General features: G+C 45.2%; 1 protein-coding gene across 1 annotated transcript; it reads right to left on the reverse strand.

The window, feature by feature from the left end:
* Nucleotides 1-8,309: 8,309 nt before the first annotated feature.
* On the reverse strand, nucleotides 8,310-10,032 carry LOC127304575 (benzyl alcohol O-benzoyltransferase-like). The gene is made up of 2 exons (XM_051335219.2): nucleotides 9,510-10,032; nucleotides 8,310-9,321 (listed from the first exon to the last, which is right to left on the reverse strand). The coding sequence occupies exons 1-2, from the start codon at nucleotides 9,945-9,947 to the stop codon at nucleotides 8,455-8,457; spliced, it is 1,305 nt and encodes a 434-aa protein (XP_051191179.1). The 5' UTR covers nucleotides 9,948-10,032; the 3' UTR covers nucleotides 8,310-8,454.
* Between the last annotated feature and the right edge of the window lie 4,906 nt (nucleotides 10,033-14,938).

The following is a 14,938-nucleotide window of genomic DNA, read 5'->3' on the forward strand; positions in this document are numbered from 1 at the left end:
GTTAGTGTTAGTGTTAGTGTTAGAAAATTAGTTAGTTTGTTAGTGTTAGTGTTAGTGAAAAAGTTAGTGTTAGTGTTAGTGAAAAAGTTAGTGTTAGAGTTAGTGTTAGTGAAAAATTAGTTATATAGTTAGTGTTAGTGTTAGTTAGTAAGTATGTAGTGCCACCGCGCCCCCGGCCCAAAATAAAGTATGTAGTGCCGGCGCCCCCCAAACGGTAGTGCCGGCGCCGACTAAGTAGTGAATTTATTTTTTAATTTATGTTAACGTTGGTACATATATATATGATTTGTTTTCGTAGCTACGATGCCGCGACAGCCGCCGCGCCGTGGTCTGACTCTTCTAGAGGAGATGGAGCAGATGGGGGAGGTCCGGGACTGGGCTCCACCGGGGTGGCACTGGGAGGTCTTAGCTTCCGGGTCGCGCACCTTGGTGCGGAATCCGGGTCCCGTTGTCGACCCGGATATTCTTTGGTGGAGGTCTTATGGGCCACGGTCGTTTCAGAGGGAGCCGGCCCCGCCGGAGGAGGTAGCTCAGCGCATTGAAGCGGAGGACCAACACGTTCGCCGTTACATGTACGCGTTAGACCACATGTATAGGACCGGATGGAGCGTTATGCGGGGATCTCATGTTAGCTATGCTCCCGTTGTTGTTCCGTGGCTTTGGGGGCACACCCAGCGCGGCTCAGGATCCGGTCGGCGCCCTCTAGGACCCGGTCTGCGCGGTTGAGTGGTTGTAGTAGTGATTGATATGTATTAGGGTTAAATAAACATGAACCCGATCTATGTATGCATGTAACTGCAGTATCTGCTTTCAGCACTATATTATCGATCCTTAGTTAAGAACTACACATATGTAACTCCATTTTCAGTTTTCTGCATTATCCTTAATTTGATCATATGATGGTTCCTATGTATAGCTTGCAGGTCGTTGTAGAAAGCATGGACAGAGATGAAATTCAAGAAAATTTCATGGAGGAACTCATAGCAAACGGTACTCTGGATGATCGCGACGACGACGTTATTCCAGATGATGGCGGTGACGATGTCACCGCAACTTTTTTGAATGACTCCGGTGAGGGAGCGGAGGATATTGAGGAAGAAGATCCTAGTGGCGCCGGTGAGGAACAAGATCATCATAATGGCTCCCGAACTGTAGTTATCACCGAGGTATATAAATTAATTAAGCCGCTGTTGATCGACTAGATGCATTAACTAATGAAATTGTGCGACTATGAACTATTTCTTTTTTAGCCCTCCGGATCGAGCACTTCTTCTGTAAAGTCGAGGAAGCGAGGCCCGGCCAAAAAGTTGGATGACGGTGTTAGGCACGACATCACCCACATCGAGAAGGATGGTAAACCGATTGCTCCAGAGAAAGGTGCAAAGTCATTTATAGCTCAATGCGGAGTGCTTGTTAGGGACCACGTCCCGATCACCGTTCGAGAATGGCACAAGCCGAAGGGACTAGTGCTGTCTGCAGAGGAAGAAGCTCAAGGTCTTTATATCGATGATGTAGCCAAAAACAGCATTATGAACAAGCTCATGTCACATTTCAACATAGTACCCGAAGAGGGGGGTGACGCTGAAAAGGCCAAGATGGAGCAGGCCCTCCGCGAGTTTGGCAAGAAGAAGATGGCCGAACTATTCAAGAGCCACAAGAAAAGATTGCGCCGCCTTATCAAGTTAAAGAAGACTCCGGACAGTGAGAAGGTAAAAAATCACTGACGAATTCGTGAAGTACAGCACGGAGTCGGAAGAATTTTTGAGAAGGTCGGAAATAAATAAGGCAAATGCTGCGTTGAAGCTATATCACCAAATTCTGGGTCCAGGTGGATACGGGGCTAACCGTCCTAAGTGGCAGGCAGGCTGAGGCGGAACCGACCGATAAAGGGATCAGATTAGGGACACACGGTTGGATCGAACGGTGCAAGGAGTGGTTCTACGGGATTGGGGGAACGTTGGATCCGAGAAACGAGGAAGTGCATCTATAAGAAAGCTCATCTGAAGGTTCCCATTGATGCCCTGGAAAAAGCACATAGGGACGTGGAGGCGGGGTTGTTCCAGCCCGAAAGAGAGAACGATGAGCTGACACGCGCCCTTGGGAACAAAGAACACGGCGGACGAACACGAGGCACAGCAGGCTCCGTTCCGTGGAAGTATGGCTTTCCTGCGGAAAGGAAGAGATTTCCTGATAAAAGCCATGAGAGGAGGAAGGCAAGGGAAACAGACCGCCGGGCTAACTTAGAGGAGGGTATGAGCACCATGCAAGCCCAATTAACCATGGTAACCCAAGTACTTACATCTCGGATGGCTCGGTGGCAAGTTGTAGATCCTGCCTTGCTCAATGCCCTCGCCCCGCCGCAATCTCAACCACACCGGAAAAGCAGCGTGGCTTCCTCTCAGCAGTGGATAATGATGATGATGATGACCAGGTGGTCGAGCCTCCTCGCTACCCCCGCGGACGATCTCACCGAGAGCCGGCCGTGTGAGCTGCATGTTAAAGTTTTCAACCTATCCTTCAAGGCGGCGGTCGGCATCCTCTTACCTACAAGGTCTTACCATTGCCGTCCGGTCCAAGACGACTTTCTTTGTTGTGATGGTGGATGAAGTGTTGAGAGAGTATGAGGGGTTGGTGCTTGAGCACCCTGCGTGTGAAGATGGGGAAATCAAAGAACCGGGAGAAGCCCGTAGAACCACCGTGCAATGGCGGAAGGAGAACATTGTGTTTCCGGGTGAGAAGCCAACAAGCGAGCCACCTCCGCCTCCTCCGCCACTGTGCGGTCTCCTCCGCGTGATGATTCTCCTCTGCGCGATGATGATTCCCCTATCCATGACCAGTCTCCTCCGCGTGAAAATACTCCGCCGCCTCCTCCTCCTCGTCAGGAGACTCCGCCGCTTCCACCTAAGCACAAGAGGAAGCGTTCCGCGGCACCTCCTACAGCTCCGAAGAGACCATCAACTCCAATGAGGGCACGAGACTCCGAGTTGTTACCACATGAGCAGACCGAAGAGCAAAAGGCGTTTCTTGCGCCGAAGAAGATGTTTATTCCACCGCGAGACGGTGAAGCACTTTGCCGAGACGAGAATGAAGAGACCTGAGCCGAGAGCTGATTATGACCGCTCTCTTGGACAGTCCTCTAGAGCGAGCAAAGAAGCAAAAAAGTCGCCCAGCTTGGACAGCGGGACATTCAGGCCGCACCCCACTTCATCGTGGAGCCATATCATGATCCGAGACGGCATCGATGATCGAACGGGCGGCTAGAGCTCGGGGAGCATCGGTTGAGTACGAAGATTACTATCCAACGGCTCAAGTGGTAAACAAGTATAGATACGGATCTGATCTCGTCAAACCTGGCGAGCTCGCGCGTCTAGGGACTCGGATGCGAAGGTTGCATGACTGGTACACGAAAGCTTTGTCGAAGATGTGAAAGCTACATCACGGTGTATCTTAGAGATGAGCATTACTTCCGGGGGAAGACGAGATAAACCTTGAGTTAGAAGAACTGTTTCAGTTATTCAATCAAGACGCCCTCGACAAAGCTGTCATCAGTTGCTACTGCCTGTAAGTGATTTATTTGTGTAATTAAGTTTGTAGCTCATTTATTTGCACTAACAATTATCCTCATTATATTCTTTGTGTACGCTATACATTTAATTATGCAGAATGAAGAAGCTGGAATACAAAAGAGGCAAGCTCCTACCGCTGGGGTTCATAGACCCAAACACAGTTCATGAAGTTACGGTTCGACGGTACCCCAAGGACACAGAGGACAACATCGTAATGTTTTTAGAGAAGCAAGCAGACAAAGAGGATATATTCTTTCCCTACAACTTCAAGTGAGTGTTATATATAACATACATTATGCTTGTGCACCTTCCACTTTATTCTCGTAATCATTGAGCTATGCTTGTGCAGTTTCCACTTTATTCTCCTAATCATTGATCTTCACCTTGGAGTCGTAAACGTCATGGACTCGAAACGTAAAGAATATGCGGAATGGACGGACATGGCTGCCATCCTCCAGAGGTAGTTTCAATCAATTTCGTATTGGCATCTTCATCTGCTCTAATTCGAAGATATCATCAACTAATCAATTACTCATTTACTCATTATTTTTTGCCGGGCAGGGCTTGGAAACGGTTCATCAATACTGTTCCGGGTGAATGGAAACCGGAGCTTACATTTAGAGATTACCCTGTAAGTAGTACTATATATATAGCTATGTCCGTGAAACTTTATATATGATATTTACTTTCAATACGATGCTTGATTATTAGTTTGATCGAACTATTTTTTCGTAAAGTGTATGAGGCAGGAACAAGGGAATAACTTATGTGGATACTACGTCTGCACCTTCATGCGTGACATGTCCTATCCCAAGGGTGGGGATGCCCAAATACACCACACTCGTGTACGATAACAAATTTTCACAATTAATCTTAATTAGTACCATCTATTGTATTGAGTTCTATTCATATATTCATCTCCTTTTTTAAATATAGATGACACGCCTGCGGGACACTCTCATAACAGCGGATCAAATAAAAGAAATTCAAGAGGAAATCGCGGGATTCTTTATTACCGAGGTCCTTACCCCAGGTGGAGAGCACTATCGGAAGATCGTGACGGCGGAGGATATTCGTTCAGGAGATGTTGTATTGTAAATATGCATGCATTACGTGTACTGTGTTGACTATGTCGTGTACTGTTGACGATGTCTATATATATTCATGACAATTTTTTGTGGTTTCTTGAATGATATATATATGCATTGCTGAAACTCTGCCGCGGCAGAGAAACGCCCTGTTTCTCTGCCGCGGCAGAGAAACGCTGGTACAGCCTAAATCTGTGCCGCGGCAGAGAAATAGCAATTCTCTGCCGCGGCAGAGAAACATAGGCCCGGTTCGTACCACGAACCGGGACCAAAGCCCTTCCACCGCGAGCTCCCTGGCCGCACCACGTGTCGAGGCCTTTAGGCCCGGTTTATCTTTGAACCGGGACTAAAGGGTACCCCCTTTAGTCCCGCCTAGTTGGTCCCGGTTCGGGAACCGGGTCTAAAGGCCCAAATGGACCGGGCCTATTGCCCCGTTTTCCACTAGTGGTAGTATCATATAGTAGTATCATATACGTAGAGACCACATTTATGGATCTATGATACTAGATCCATAATGCATAGCATCATAGACTAGTATCATAGTTTTGCTATATTAATTGATTTGTAGAATCCTAATACAAATTTGTGTACAAGATTTATTTGATACTAACTTTTCTCGTGATGTGAGCTATGATACAGTATCTACCTATGATACTCTAATCTCCTCTCTCATCCATAATTACCTGCCACATCAGCGTTGGTGGGGCTAGGATGCATGATACTAGCACTATGGCTAGCCTCATCTCCTCCATTAAAGAGACAAAATACATACTGTTTTGAGGTATACCTTTTTCCTCCGTATGTGCCTCAACATGACATGGTCAGAGCAAACAAACAACCTTGGTAGTCATCGAAAATCACTGTCTACATATACGTGGGCGTCCCCGGCTTATCCGGGACGTCCACTTTGCTGTAACATTCGTGCAATTCAGTTGACTAGTCCTTCTACAAATTGCAGAAAACACCTTATGTTTTGAAAATTTTAATTGATTAGTCCTTTGTCTCCTACAGAACAACGTCCATGTTTTCCTATATCTCCGCATCGATCCATTAGTCAATGTAATTATGTTGTGAAATTGAGAAATTTAAGGATTAACATCTAAATCAATGGGATTATGTTCAGATATTAAGGATACACACCAAAATTAGTTGGATTTGGACCCTCCTTCTATGGACTATTTTTCGGATTTGTTCCTCCTCCATGTGTTTCGTCCATGGTATTTTTCTCTCTCCCATTCCATGCAGCAAAACAGAATCAACCATCCTAGATATGCATATTTTCTAATTTTATCTGTAGAAATAATGGAGAAGGAACCGACCGGATTCAAAGAAAATTACATGAACCATAGAAGGAAGCAAATCAGACTGGAATCAAAACCATATTGGAAGTATCAAACAGAAGGAAATCAGATCTTGGACCAAATCCATATTAGAAGAATCAAACAGAAACAAAGATTTAACCATGGATAGGGGTGCATGGAAGTTAGCTATCCACGTTCCGGAACCATGACTTTGCTTCGAGATCTTATGGGTTTCAACTCTAGCCTACCCCAACTTGTTTGGGACTGAAAGGCTTGGTTGTTGTTGTTGTTGTTGTTGTTGTTGTTGTAAACAGAAACAAACCAGATCTTGAAAACATGGAAACCAATCACGTAGGGGAGAGATAGAAATCAGATCGGGAAAAACATGAAAGGGGGAAAATAACCCATGGATTTGGACCCGTGACCAGGACCCAGCAATATCCGCCACCACCGATGTTGCCGCCGGCGCCATACTCCGGCCGCCGGCATCGTGCTCCAGCCGCTATGCCCCTCCTCTGCTCCCAGGAGATGTACACGGTACACATTGGCTACTATATGGGAAAGAAAGTGGACAAGCGCAGGTTGTTTTGTGTAAAATGAACAGCACGCATCTTAGCGTGTCCGTGGCCGTTGGATAAGCCTGAGACACCCACACCGTTGTAGAATCTCTGCGTTTTAGTCATTAGCCGGTCAGAGCACACAAAATCAACATATCAAAGGAAGCCGACTGGATATTCAGTTAGGCTAAATCAGACACAATTGAGCAAGGAATTTTGGAAGAGCCACATCTTGTCTGGATGACAACAGCGCGCAATACACTAATTTTTTTCGAAACGGGGAGCGAAGTCCCGGCCTCTGCATCGAAACGATGCACACAACCATTTATTTCATTATTCATAGGTTCGTAGGTTCAGTTTTGCAACTCATGGGTCACATAAGGTGTACATCAAACCATCAGCAAAATAAGAAAGTGTAGTCAAGCAACATGTAATCTTCTAGAAAGCCACCAGCCACCCTGGCTGTAGATAACCCGAGCAACCATCTCCAGACGGCTGCATCCAGAATCCATAGGCGCCAGCTGCGTCTCTGGAAGAAGATAATACCACTCTCGGTTTCGGTGGGTAGCCATGCGGATAACCTGTAAAAAGTGAGCAGTTCCAATCTTATTAAAGATCATATCATTTCTACAGTTCCAAAGGGCTCAAACTAATTCGAGCTTTAGTCTCAACTCCATTTAGCCAATGTCTCAACATATTCGTAACATTAGCAGGTGGAGGAATATCAAAGGTAAAATGTACTACTCTCCAAACTAGACTAGCGAAGGGACAAAGCGAAAAATAAATGGTAAAATGTACTACTCTCCAAACTAGACTAGCGAAGGGACAGCGCAATACACTAATTGTACCTGACAACGGGAACACTCTTTCTCTTCCACATGAGTGATAATCCAGGCAAAGTAATTCATAAAAGTAATCGTGGTTCTGAACAGTAGTAACATTTAGAAGATGCTCAGGTGAAGTAACAAAAATCATATATATGCATTACCAAATTCCGTTCTTCGGTTTCATCCGAGGCAGTACAAGTAACTGAATAACAACAGTAGTGGAGGTCGTGATTCATGTTGCTGTTCTTGAACTCCTCAGGGATGCAGACAACCGTGTGGAAATCGCCCTTGGGTGAGGAGATGAAGTTGGAGTAGTACATGAGGAAGGTGCATGCAGAGCAGGTTGTCCCAGGCTCCCAGCCTCATACGCTTTAGTCGACCAGCAACAAGTCTGTGGGTTTGATATGTACGTTTGGCTGGAAAGTTTATGTTCACCGTGTGGCCATTTCTCCATATCAGAAGAGAAAGTGAGTACCACATTTGTTATGGTGCGCTGGTAATATTTGAGAAAACCGTGACAATTAGTGTATGGTAGTACATTTGCATTATTAATTAAATATCTTTCCTACTATGGAAAGCACTAAATAAAAATTGTTGTTTTACTACATAAAAGTTAGGAAATGGTAGATTCATGTTATATTTGCAGGACACGAGGAAATCCTTAGTACACTGGCAATATGTCATCTAATAATACTATCTCTTCATCGAAATGCTGGTGTTTTGTTGCCTTTGCGGGACAGCGCTACGATCGTATATTCCTAATTTTCGTCCATAGGCTTATGAGGAGAACAACGACACACAACATTAGTAAGTAGTAACCGAAACAAATTTAGGTTACTTACATATTTTTTTCTACTCCCTCTATTTATAATTATAAGACTGTTATAGATATTTTAAAATAAACTAGATACACCCCATAATGAGTGAATCTGCACATTAACAGTAGACTTGATACATAACAAAAAAGATAGATATACAAAATGTTAGAACATTTAGTGAACGGAGGAATTACATGCGGATACTTTTTTGCGATCGACGAGTAGAGTCACGACCCTTAACATGCAGGACTGGAAGTGAAAGTAAAACAAACGAAAGGATAGTAACGAACAAAACATTTACATGTGCTTAGCATGTTCAAGCAATGACCTCTTCACCTCAGCTGCGAATCGATCCATTGCCAGCTGCGGCAGCATGAGCGGCATAACAAATGTGTCCTCCCCATCATGATCCTTAACACGGATGAAGTAGCACATGGGGAAGAAAGTGGTTATTGGGCCAGCGAACACCGGCTCGCCCCACCCGAAGTCCATGCGGTGAAACCCGATATTCCGGGTGTCAGAGACCGCAAACAAGTTGGCCGGATTGAAGGTGCGCGATCCGCGCACCTCCGTCCCGTTGGCCACGGAACGAAAGTATTCCGTGGCCCCCGCGGCCTTTCCCTGCCGCACCAGCGCCACAACCTCGCCCAGGGAGCCGCTGCGCAGCACGGCAGCGTCAGCTAGTACCGTCGACGTTGTGACCGCATTGCCGTAGTACCCGATGGGAAGGCTCAACCTGGCGTCGCCCCTGAAGTTGACTCCGATAACCAGCGGAGCAATGTCGCCCGGCGGGACGTCAAGCGCCGTGGTGCGAGCACGCCAGAGGAACGCGGCTAGGATTTCAAAGGAGGTGGCGGTGTCACAGAGGGGTAAAGGGAGGGATTTCTTCATCGTCACCACATCCGATGCGCGGAATGTGAAGGAACGCTCCACCATGGGCGGTGGGAGCACGTCGGGCTTGGTGTGTGGAACGGATGGCCGCGGCACAACCGGGTCACGTGTCAGGATCAGCTCGCGGCACCACACGGGCTTGACGGTAATGGTCGGGAGGCCGCGAGCGAGCTCGCTGACGGCGTTGATGAACTGGGCGATGCCGATTGCATCGCACATGGCGTGGTTGCATCTGAGCGCCAATACGAAGCCACCGCACAGGAGACGCGTTACCTGGTGATCCAAGATTCCTCAACGGGTTAGACGACCTAGACCAAGCATCCATGCTTCAAATAATCAAATTATGTTGATTGGAATTACAGTACTCCCTCCTATCCATATTAGTTAACTGTGTACATTTTAGTTCCAGACACTTCTATATATTATAATGACAAGTAATATATATGAATTGAAGGAAGTACCTGAACGAGCAGCAATGGACAGTTAAGAATGCCGCTGGTGCCCTCCACGTCGAAGAGCAGCTGGTCCATGCAAGGGAACGGCGGCCTGAGCCCCGCCGCCTCAAGATCTGCCAGCTTCACGTCGGCGTCGGCCTCCACGAACAGCACCCCCTCGCCGGTGCAGTCCACCACCAGTTTCCGACCCTCAATCTCCCTCAGCCGACCGGCCAGCGGGTAGTAGTGCACCAGCGCCTCGCCCAGCGCGCGTCGGATCACGCCCGCCGGGTCCGCTCCGTCCTCTCCCTCTCCGCCACGGTAAAATAGGGCCGTCGACGCCTGGCTGCGCATAACGTCCATGCTGTCCAGATCCGACATGCTCTTCGTCTCCCGGGGTGTCTCGGAAGCCGGGCCGACGAGCTCCGGATCACGCCGGCGCACCTCGTACGCCAGCGTCGCCATTTTCTTCTTCTTGTGCGGAGCCGGCCGGTGGCGAAGCTAGCTCCCAATTATGTGGATGGATCAGGGGCAGAGTTCAGCAGATATGATCTTGCGCATGATCCTGAACCTACTTATATACTACGTACGTACATCAGACTAGATGGATCGCCACTTACTTGCATTACAGGTTGTTTGATTTCCTCACCATGCATGTGTAAATTGATTAAGGTCAACTCTCGCTACTCCAAATCATATCTGACAGCTGACCTTCTAGTTTCTTAATTTCATAGGCTGATGAGTTATTGGATTTCAATATTAGCATGCATGGCATGTGCACTGCTTGTTCAGGAATTATGTGGATGGATGAGTAGGGGCAGAGTTCAGCAGGCGGAGAGTGCGTTTGCCCAGGGAAATTGTTCGTCGCTCCACTTCTTCTTGATTTTGCGCATGATCCTGAACCTACTTATGTACTACGTACATCAGACTAGATGGGTCGCCACTTACTTGCATTACATGTTGTTTGATTCCCTCACCATGCATGTGTAAATTGATTATTAAGGTCAACTCGCTGCTCCAAATCATATCTGACAGCTGATTTCGTAGGCTGGGTTATTGGATTTCAATACTAGCATGCATGGCATGTGCACTGCTTGTTCAGAGAACGGAGACTTTTTGGAAACAACAAAAAAAACTACTTTCACCAAATCGTGGTAAAAATCTCCTATATACTGAAAGAATTACCCTGTTTTAATCTTTTTTTAGGATTGGGCTCCTGGGATATGGGATACCCAGAGGTCGGCGGGCTTAATTAGGTAACCTACTCGTATTCTATGTTGCTCCGATGGTCGACCTCTCCTCAAACAAGGATGGCTATGGTAGCATCGTTGGCATAGTTTTGGTCGGGGACTGCCCAATCACCGTCGGCACAGACTGGCTGTCGGCAGAGATTTGTGCCCACGGTTTCACCGTTGGCATAGTATTTCAAAATTTTCAAATTGTTTTGTGAAAAATATTCAAATTATGTTTTTTGAAAAGAAAAAAAAAATTTCTTATTATTTTTTACTTGTTATCTTTCACAATCACACTTAGTACACCTAATCTTAGATCAAATTACACTTGTAGTCAAACTTCCCAGTTGGTCACACATCCTCACACTACTCCCGCCCCAGCACGCTTAACTTCTTGGTTCTGTTCGGATGAGCTTCCATGATAGAAATGACACCTTGTTGTTAATACTACCATATCAATCATATTAACCCTTTGGCCGTGATACCACACCTCTATATTTTTGAATTCTAAATAATTACTTAAGTAAAAAAAATGAATATATATATTATAATAATATAGAATTTGATAAAAAATTAAATGATTTTATTTTTTATTTTTTTATTTAATATTGAATAAATTAATATCAGTAAATGCGAATTTGGCAAATAATATGTCTAAACTGATCAGAAAACGAGAGGAATAGAAATATGACATCCATATCATATTTTGAACCTACAAAGTTAATTTACCCAAAAATCATGAGCATTAGATCAAGTACCTCTAGTTTAAATCTGATTGACTTTATCGGAAATGAGGTGGGAAACGGTCTCGACATGGCATAGTTTGCCGAAACGAGTTCATATTTGGCACGTGTGTGGGTCCTAGGATGGGAAGCAATATCCCGGACGCGGATTTCTAATCCGACCCACGGGCGACCATCTTTTCATTTTTAGCGTGGCCAAACGGTTTTTATTTGTGAAGCTGCTACACGGGGCGCATTTTAGTATGACGTGAAACCTCCGTGCGATGATAGTAGACCACCTACACACCACATATCACATGACATGTGCACGCGTTAGATTTTTGGGAATCCATGCGGCTTCCGGTGGTGTCCCGCCGAATCCGCTGGAAACTGGCCGAATTTGAACTAGGGGTCAACTATCCATCGCTCTAGAAATTCCGGAAAAAATGTTTTAGTTCTACGACGCATCATTATATCTGCTAATTTTTGTCCGTTTAGTTTTTTCGCGAATGGGTGCACCCGCACGCCCGGTACGGCGATACCGCATGTCCCGGGGGCCCTGTTTTGGCCAGATGGCAATTTGAACGAAGTCAAAAAAATCCCATGGAGCCGCGCGACGTCATTTTATATGTCATCGTAACTATTTCGTTTGTCAAAACTGGGATACGGCAATTATTTTGAAAAACCCTTCAGGAAAAGGGCTATCAAGTCCGGAGTTTTATGGATTTTAGGGAAAATAAGGTGGGAAATGGCCTCGGCATAGTTTGCGAAACGAGGTCATATTTGGCACGTGTATGGGCCCTAGGATGGGAAGCAAGACCCCGGGCGTGGATTTTTAATCGGACCCACAGGCGACCATCTTTTCATTTTTACCGTGCCCAAACGATTTTTATTTGTGAAGCAGCTACATGGGACGCATTTTAGTATAACGTGAAACCTCCGTACGATGATAGTAGACCACCTACACACCACCTATCACATGGCATGTGCACGCGTTAGCTTTTTGGGAACCCATGCGGCTTTCGGCGGTGTCCTGCCGAATCCGCTGGAAACTGACTGGATTTGAATTAGGGGTCAACTATCCGTCGCTCTAGAAATTTCGGAAAAAATGTTTTTAGTTCTACGACGAATCATTATATGTGTTATTCTTTGTCCGTTTAGTTTGTTCGCGAATGGGTGCACCCGCACGCTCGGTACGGCTATACCGCATGTCCCGGGGGCCCTGTTTTGGCCAGATGACAATTTGAACGAAGTCAAAAAATCCCACGGAGCCGTGTGGCATCATTTTATATGTCATAGTAGCTATTCCTTTTATCAAAACTGGGATATGGCAATTATTTTGAAAAACCTTCACGAAAAGGGCTATTACATCTGGAGTTCTATGGATTTCAGGGAAAATGAGGTGGAAAACGGCCTCGGCATGGCATAGTTTGCCGAAATGAGGACATATTTGGCATGTGTGTGAGCCCTAGGATGGTAAGCAATACCCTGGACGTGGATTTCTAATCCGACCCATGAGCGAGCATTTTTTCATTTTTGGCGTGTGTGAAAGCCATGAAACCTCGAACATTATAGCTCATTTCTAATAAGATTTATTTACTTATTTCGAATATTCCATTTTTTATATTTTTCTACGATAGATCTTGTTTTTCTGCAAAATTTGATATATTATACTTATTTTTCTCAATTAGAATGATTTAGTTATGCTTTTTTGAAGACTGGCATGGAGAAATAGAAAAAGCTATGCCGACGGTATAACCGTCGGCACATAACTGTAGTGAAAAAAAAGGAAAAAAAATGTTGTGTCGACGGCCAGACTGGTCCTGTGCCGACGGCCAGAACTGTGCCGACGCTGGCCGTCGGCACCTCCAGCCTGTACCGACGGCCAATTTAACACCGACGACCATCCTTATCGCCGCGCTCCCGAGGCTCCTGTGCCGATGGCCCCGATATTTGGCCATCGGCACATCGCCTGGCCGTCGGCGTACGCCAATTCTCCAGTAGTGTATCCAGGACATGGGTCACAGTGAATTAATGGGCGTTGGCACGGCCCATCAGCCAGTTGGCCAGAGTTTGTATTTCGACACAATAAGAGAGGTTCGCTGATCTCATAATGTCACATCCCGTGTAGTCCGTCACATCCCTAAGGAATTTTCAAATTCATTCATTGCATCATATCGGCATGCCAAAGATTCAGTTTTGAAAGTGTTTAAATTGTATTCCTTGCATAAAATCAATTCCTAAATCCCATTTTGCTAATAATCTATTAGGACAAATGCATAAAATATATATAACCATGTGCTTTGATGGACTGAAATAGTGCTTCATAATGCCCAGATAGTGTTCTAGGATTTTATAAATTTTTTTGGTTATTTTGATGAGTTTAGAGACCTAAATGTAAATCAGCACCTAAAAAAGCAATATGTTAAAAGGGAAAAAAAAGGGAGAACCGGCCAGGCCAGCTCAACAAACGAGCAGCCAGGCCAGTCACAATAGTTGCACCGTGGAATCTGTAATAATACAAACTAGATGATACCCTACGCATTACGGCTGGACTTTTTTTTATAGATATAGAAGTAAGAATTCATATATAGCTTTATGAACTTTGATGTAAAGTAGAACAATTCATTGACAAAAAGTTTACTACGTGATCTGGCAACTTGATGAATGAAGTGTCTTAGAAAATTTGTTTGACATCAGAAAGGATGGCTCTAACATGTCTCTTTCCATATGTATTCAATTGTGAAGAACATATAATCTGATCCAAGTATGCTTGGCATGTTAGCACGTGAAGGTTCCCCTCTTGCAAAGTTACATGACGAAGGGAGAGAAAGCAAAATGAGTCGTTGAGGTGAGCGATTGAAGCGAGTCTCCTCCGGTGGTGATTCAGCCAGCTGGCTCCTCTTTCTTAACATTGCACCCCTCCAATTTCCTTCGAGCCAGCTGCATCTTCTTGTTTCCATCAAACCTGGTGGTGATTCTGACCTGTCTTTAGTAAATATACATACCGCTCTTCTGAGGAACTACCCGTGGATCCTATTTTTTCTTATTAACGACGCTTACCCCTCGCCTTGGGTGGTACACTATTTTAGGATGGCTGAAGACGGAAGCAAGTCCTTTTCTTATTTCCTTTTATTAAAACTCATGTTCATATAGCAGTCTTGTTTTGTTTGTTTCCATTCTGCTCGGTTGTTTCGGTTAGAAACTAAGCACCGAACCAAACCATCGGTCCACCGAATCCTCGGTTAGCAAAATTATAGGACACCGACCGGTAATTTTTTCTAAAAAACTGAAATTATTACTATTAAACCGAGAAACCGAACCGAGCCTAGCCTAGCCTAGCGCTAAGTGCTGGATTTTCCCATTATTTTTTCTCCTATATGGTTCCCATTTTTCTTCTATTCCCTCCAATCTAAATTAATTGACTCTACTTCATCTAGATATGGATATATCTAGTCAACAAACACACTTAGATATATTTGTATGTAAACAAAGTGGAGTG

This window comes from Lolium perenne, chromosome 5 (assembly GCF_019359855.2).
Source record: "Lolium perenne isolate Kyuss_39 chromosome 5, Kyuss_2.0, whole genome shotgun sequence".
NCBI classification, from domain to species: Eukaryota; Viridiplantae; Streptophyta; class Magnoliopsida; order Poales; family Poaceae; genus Lolium; species Lolium perenne.

Excerpts from the sequence above, each read along its gene's own strand:
- LOC127304575 (XM_051335219.2), bottom strand. The coding sequence starts at position 9,947 with ATGGCGACGCTGGCGTACGAGGTGCGCCGGCGTGATCCGGAGCTCGTC. Across the intron at positions 9,322-9,509 it reads GTCCATTGCTGCTCGTTCAG|GTAACGCGTCTCCTGTGCGG; the intron begins GTACTTCCTTCA and ends TTGGATCACCAG.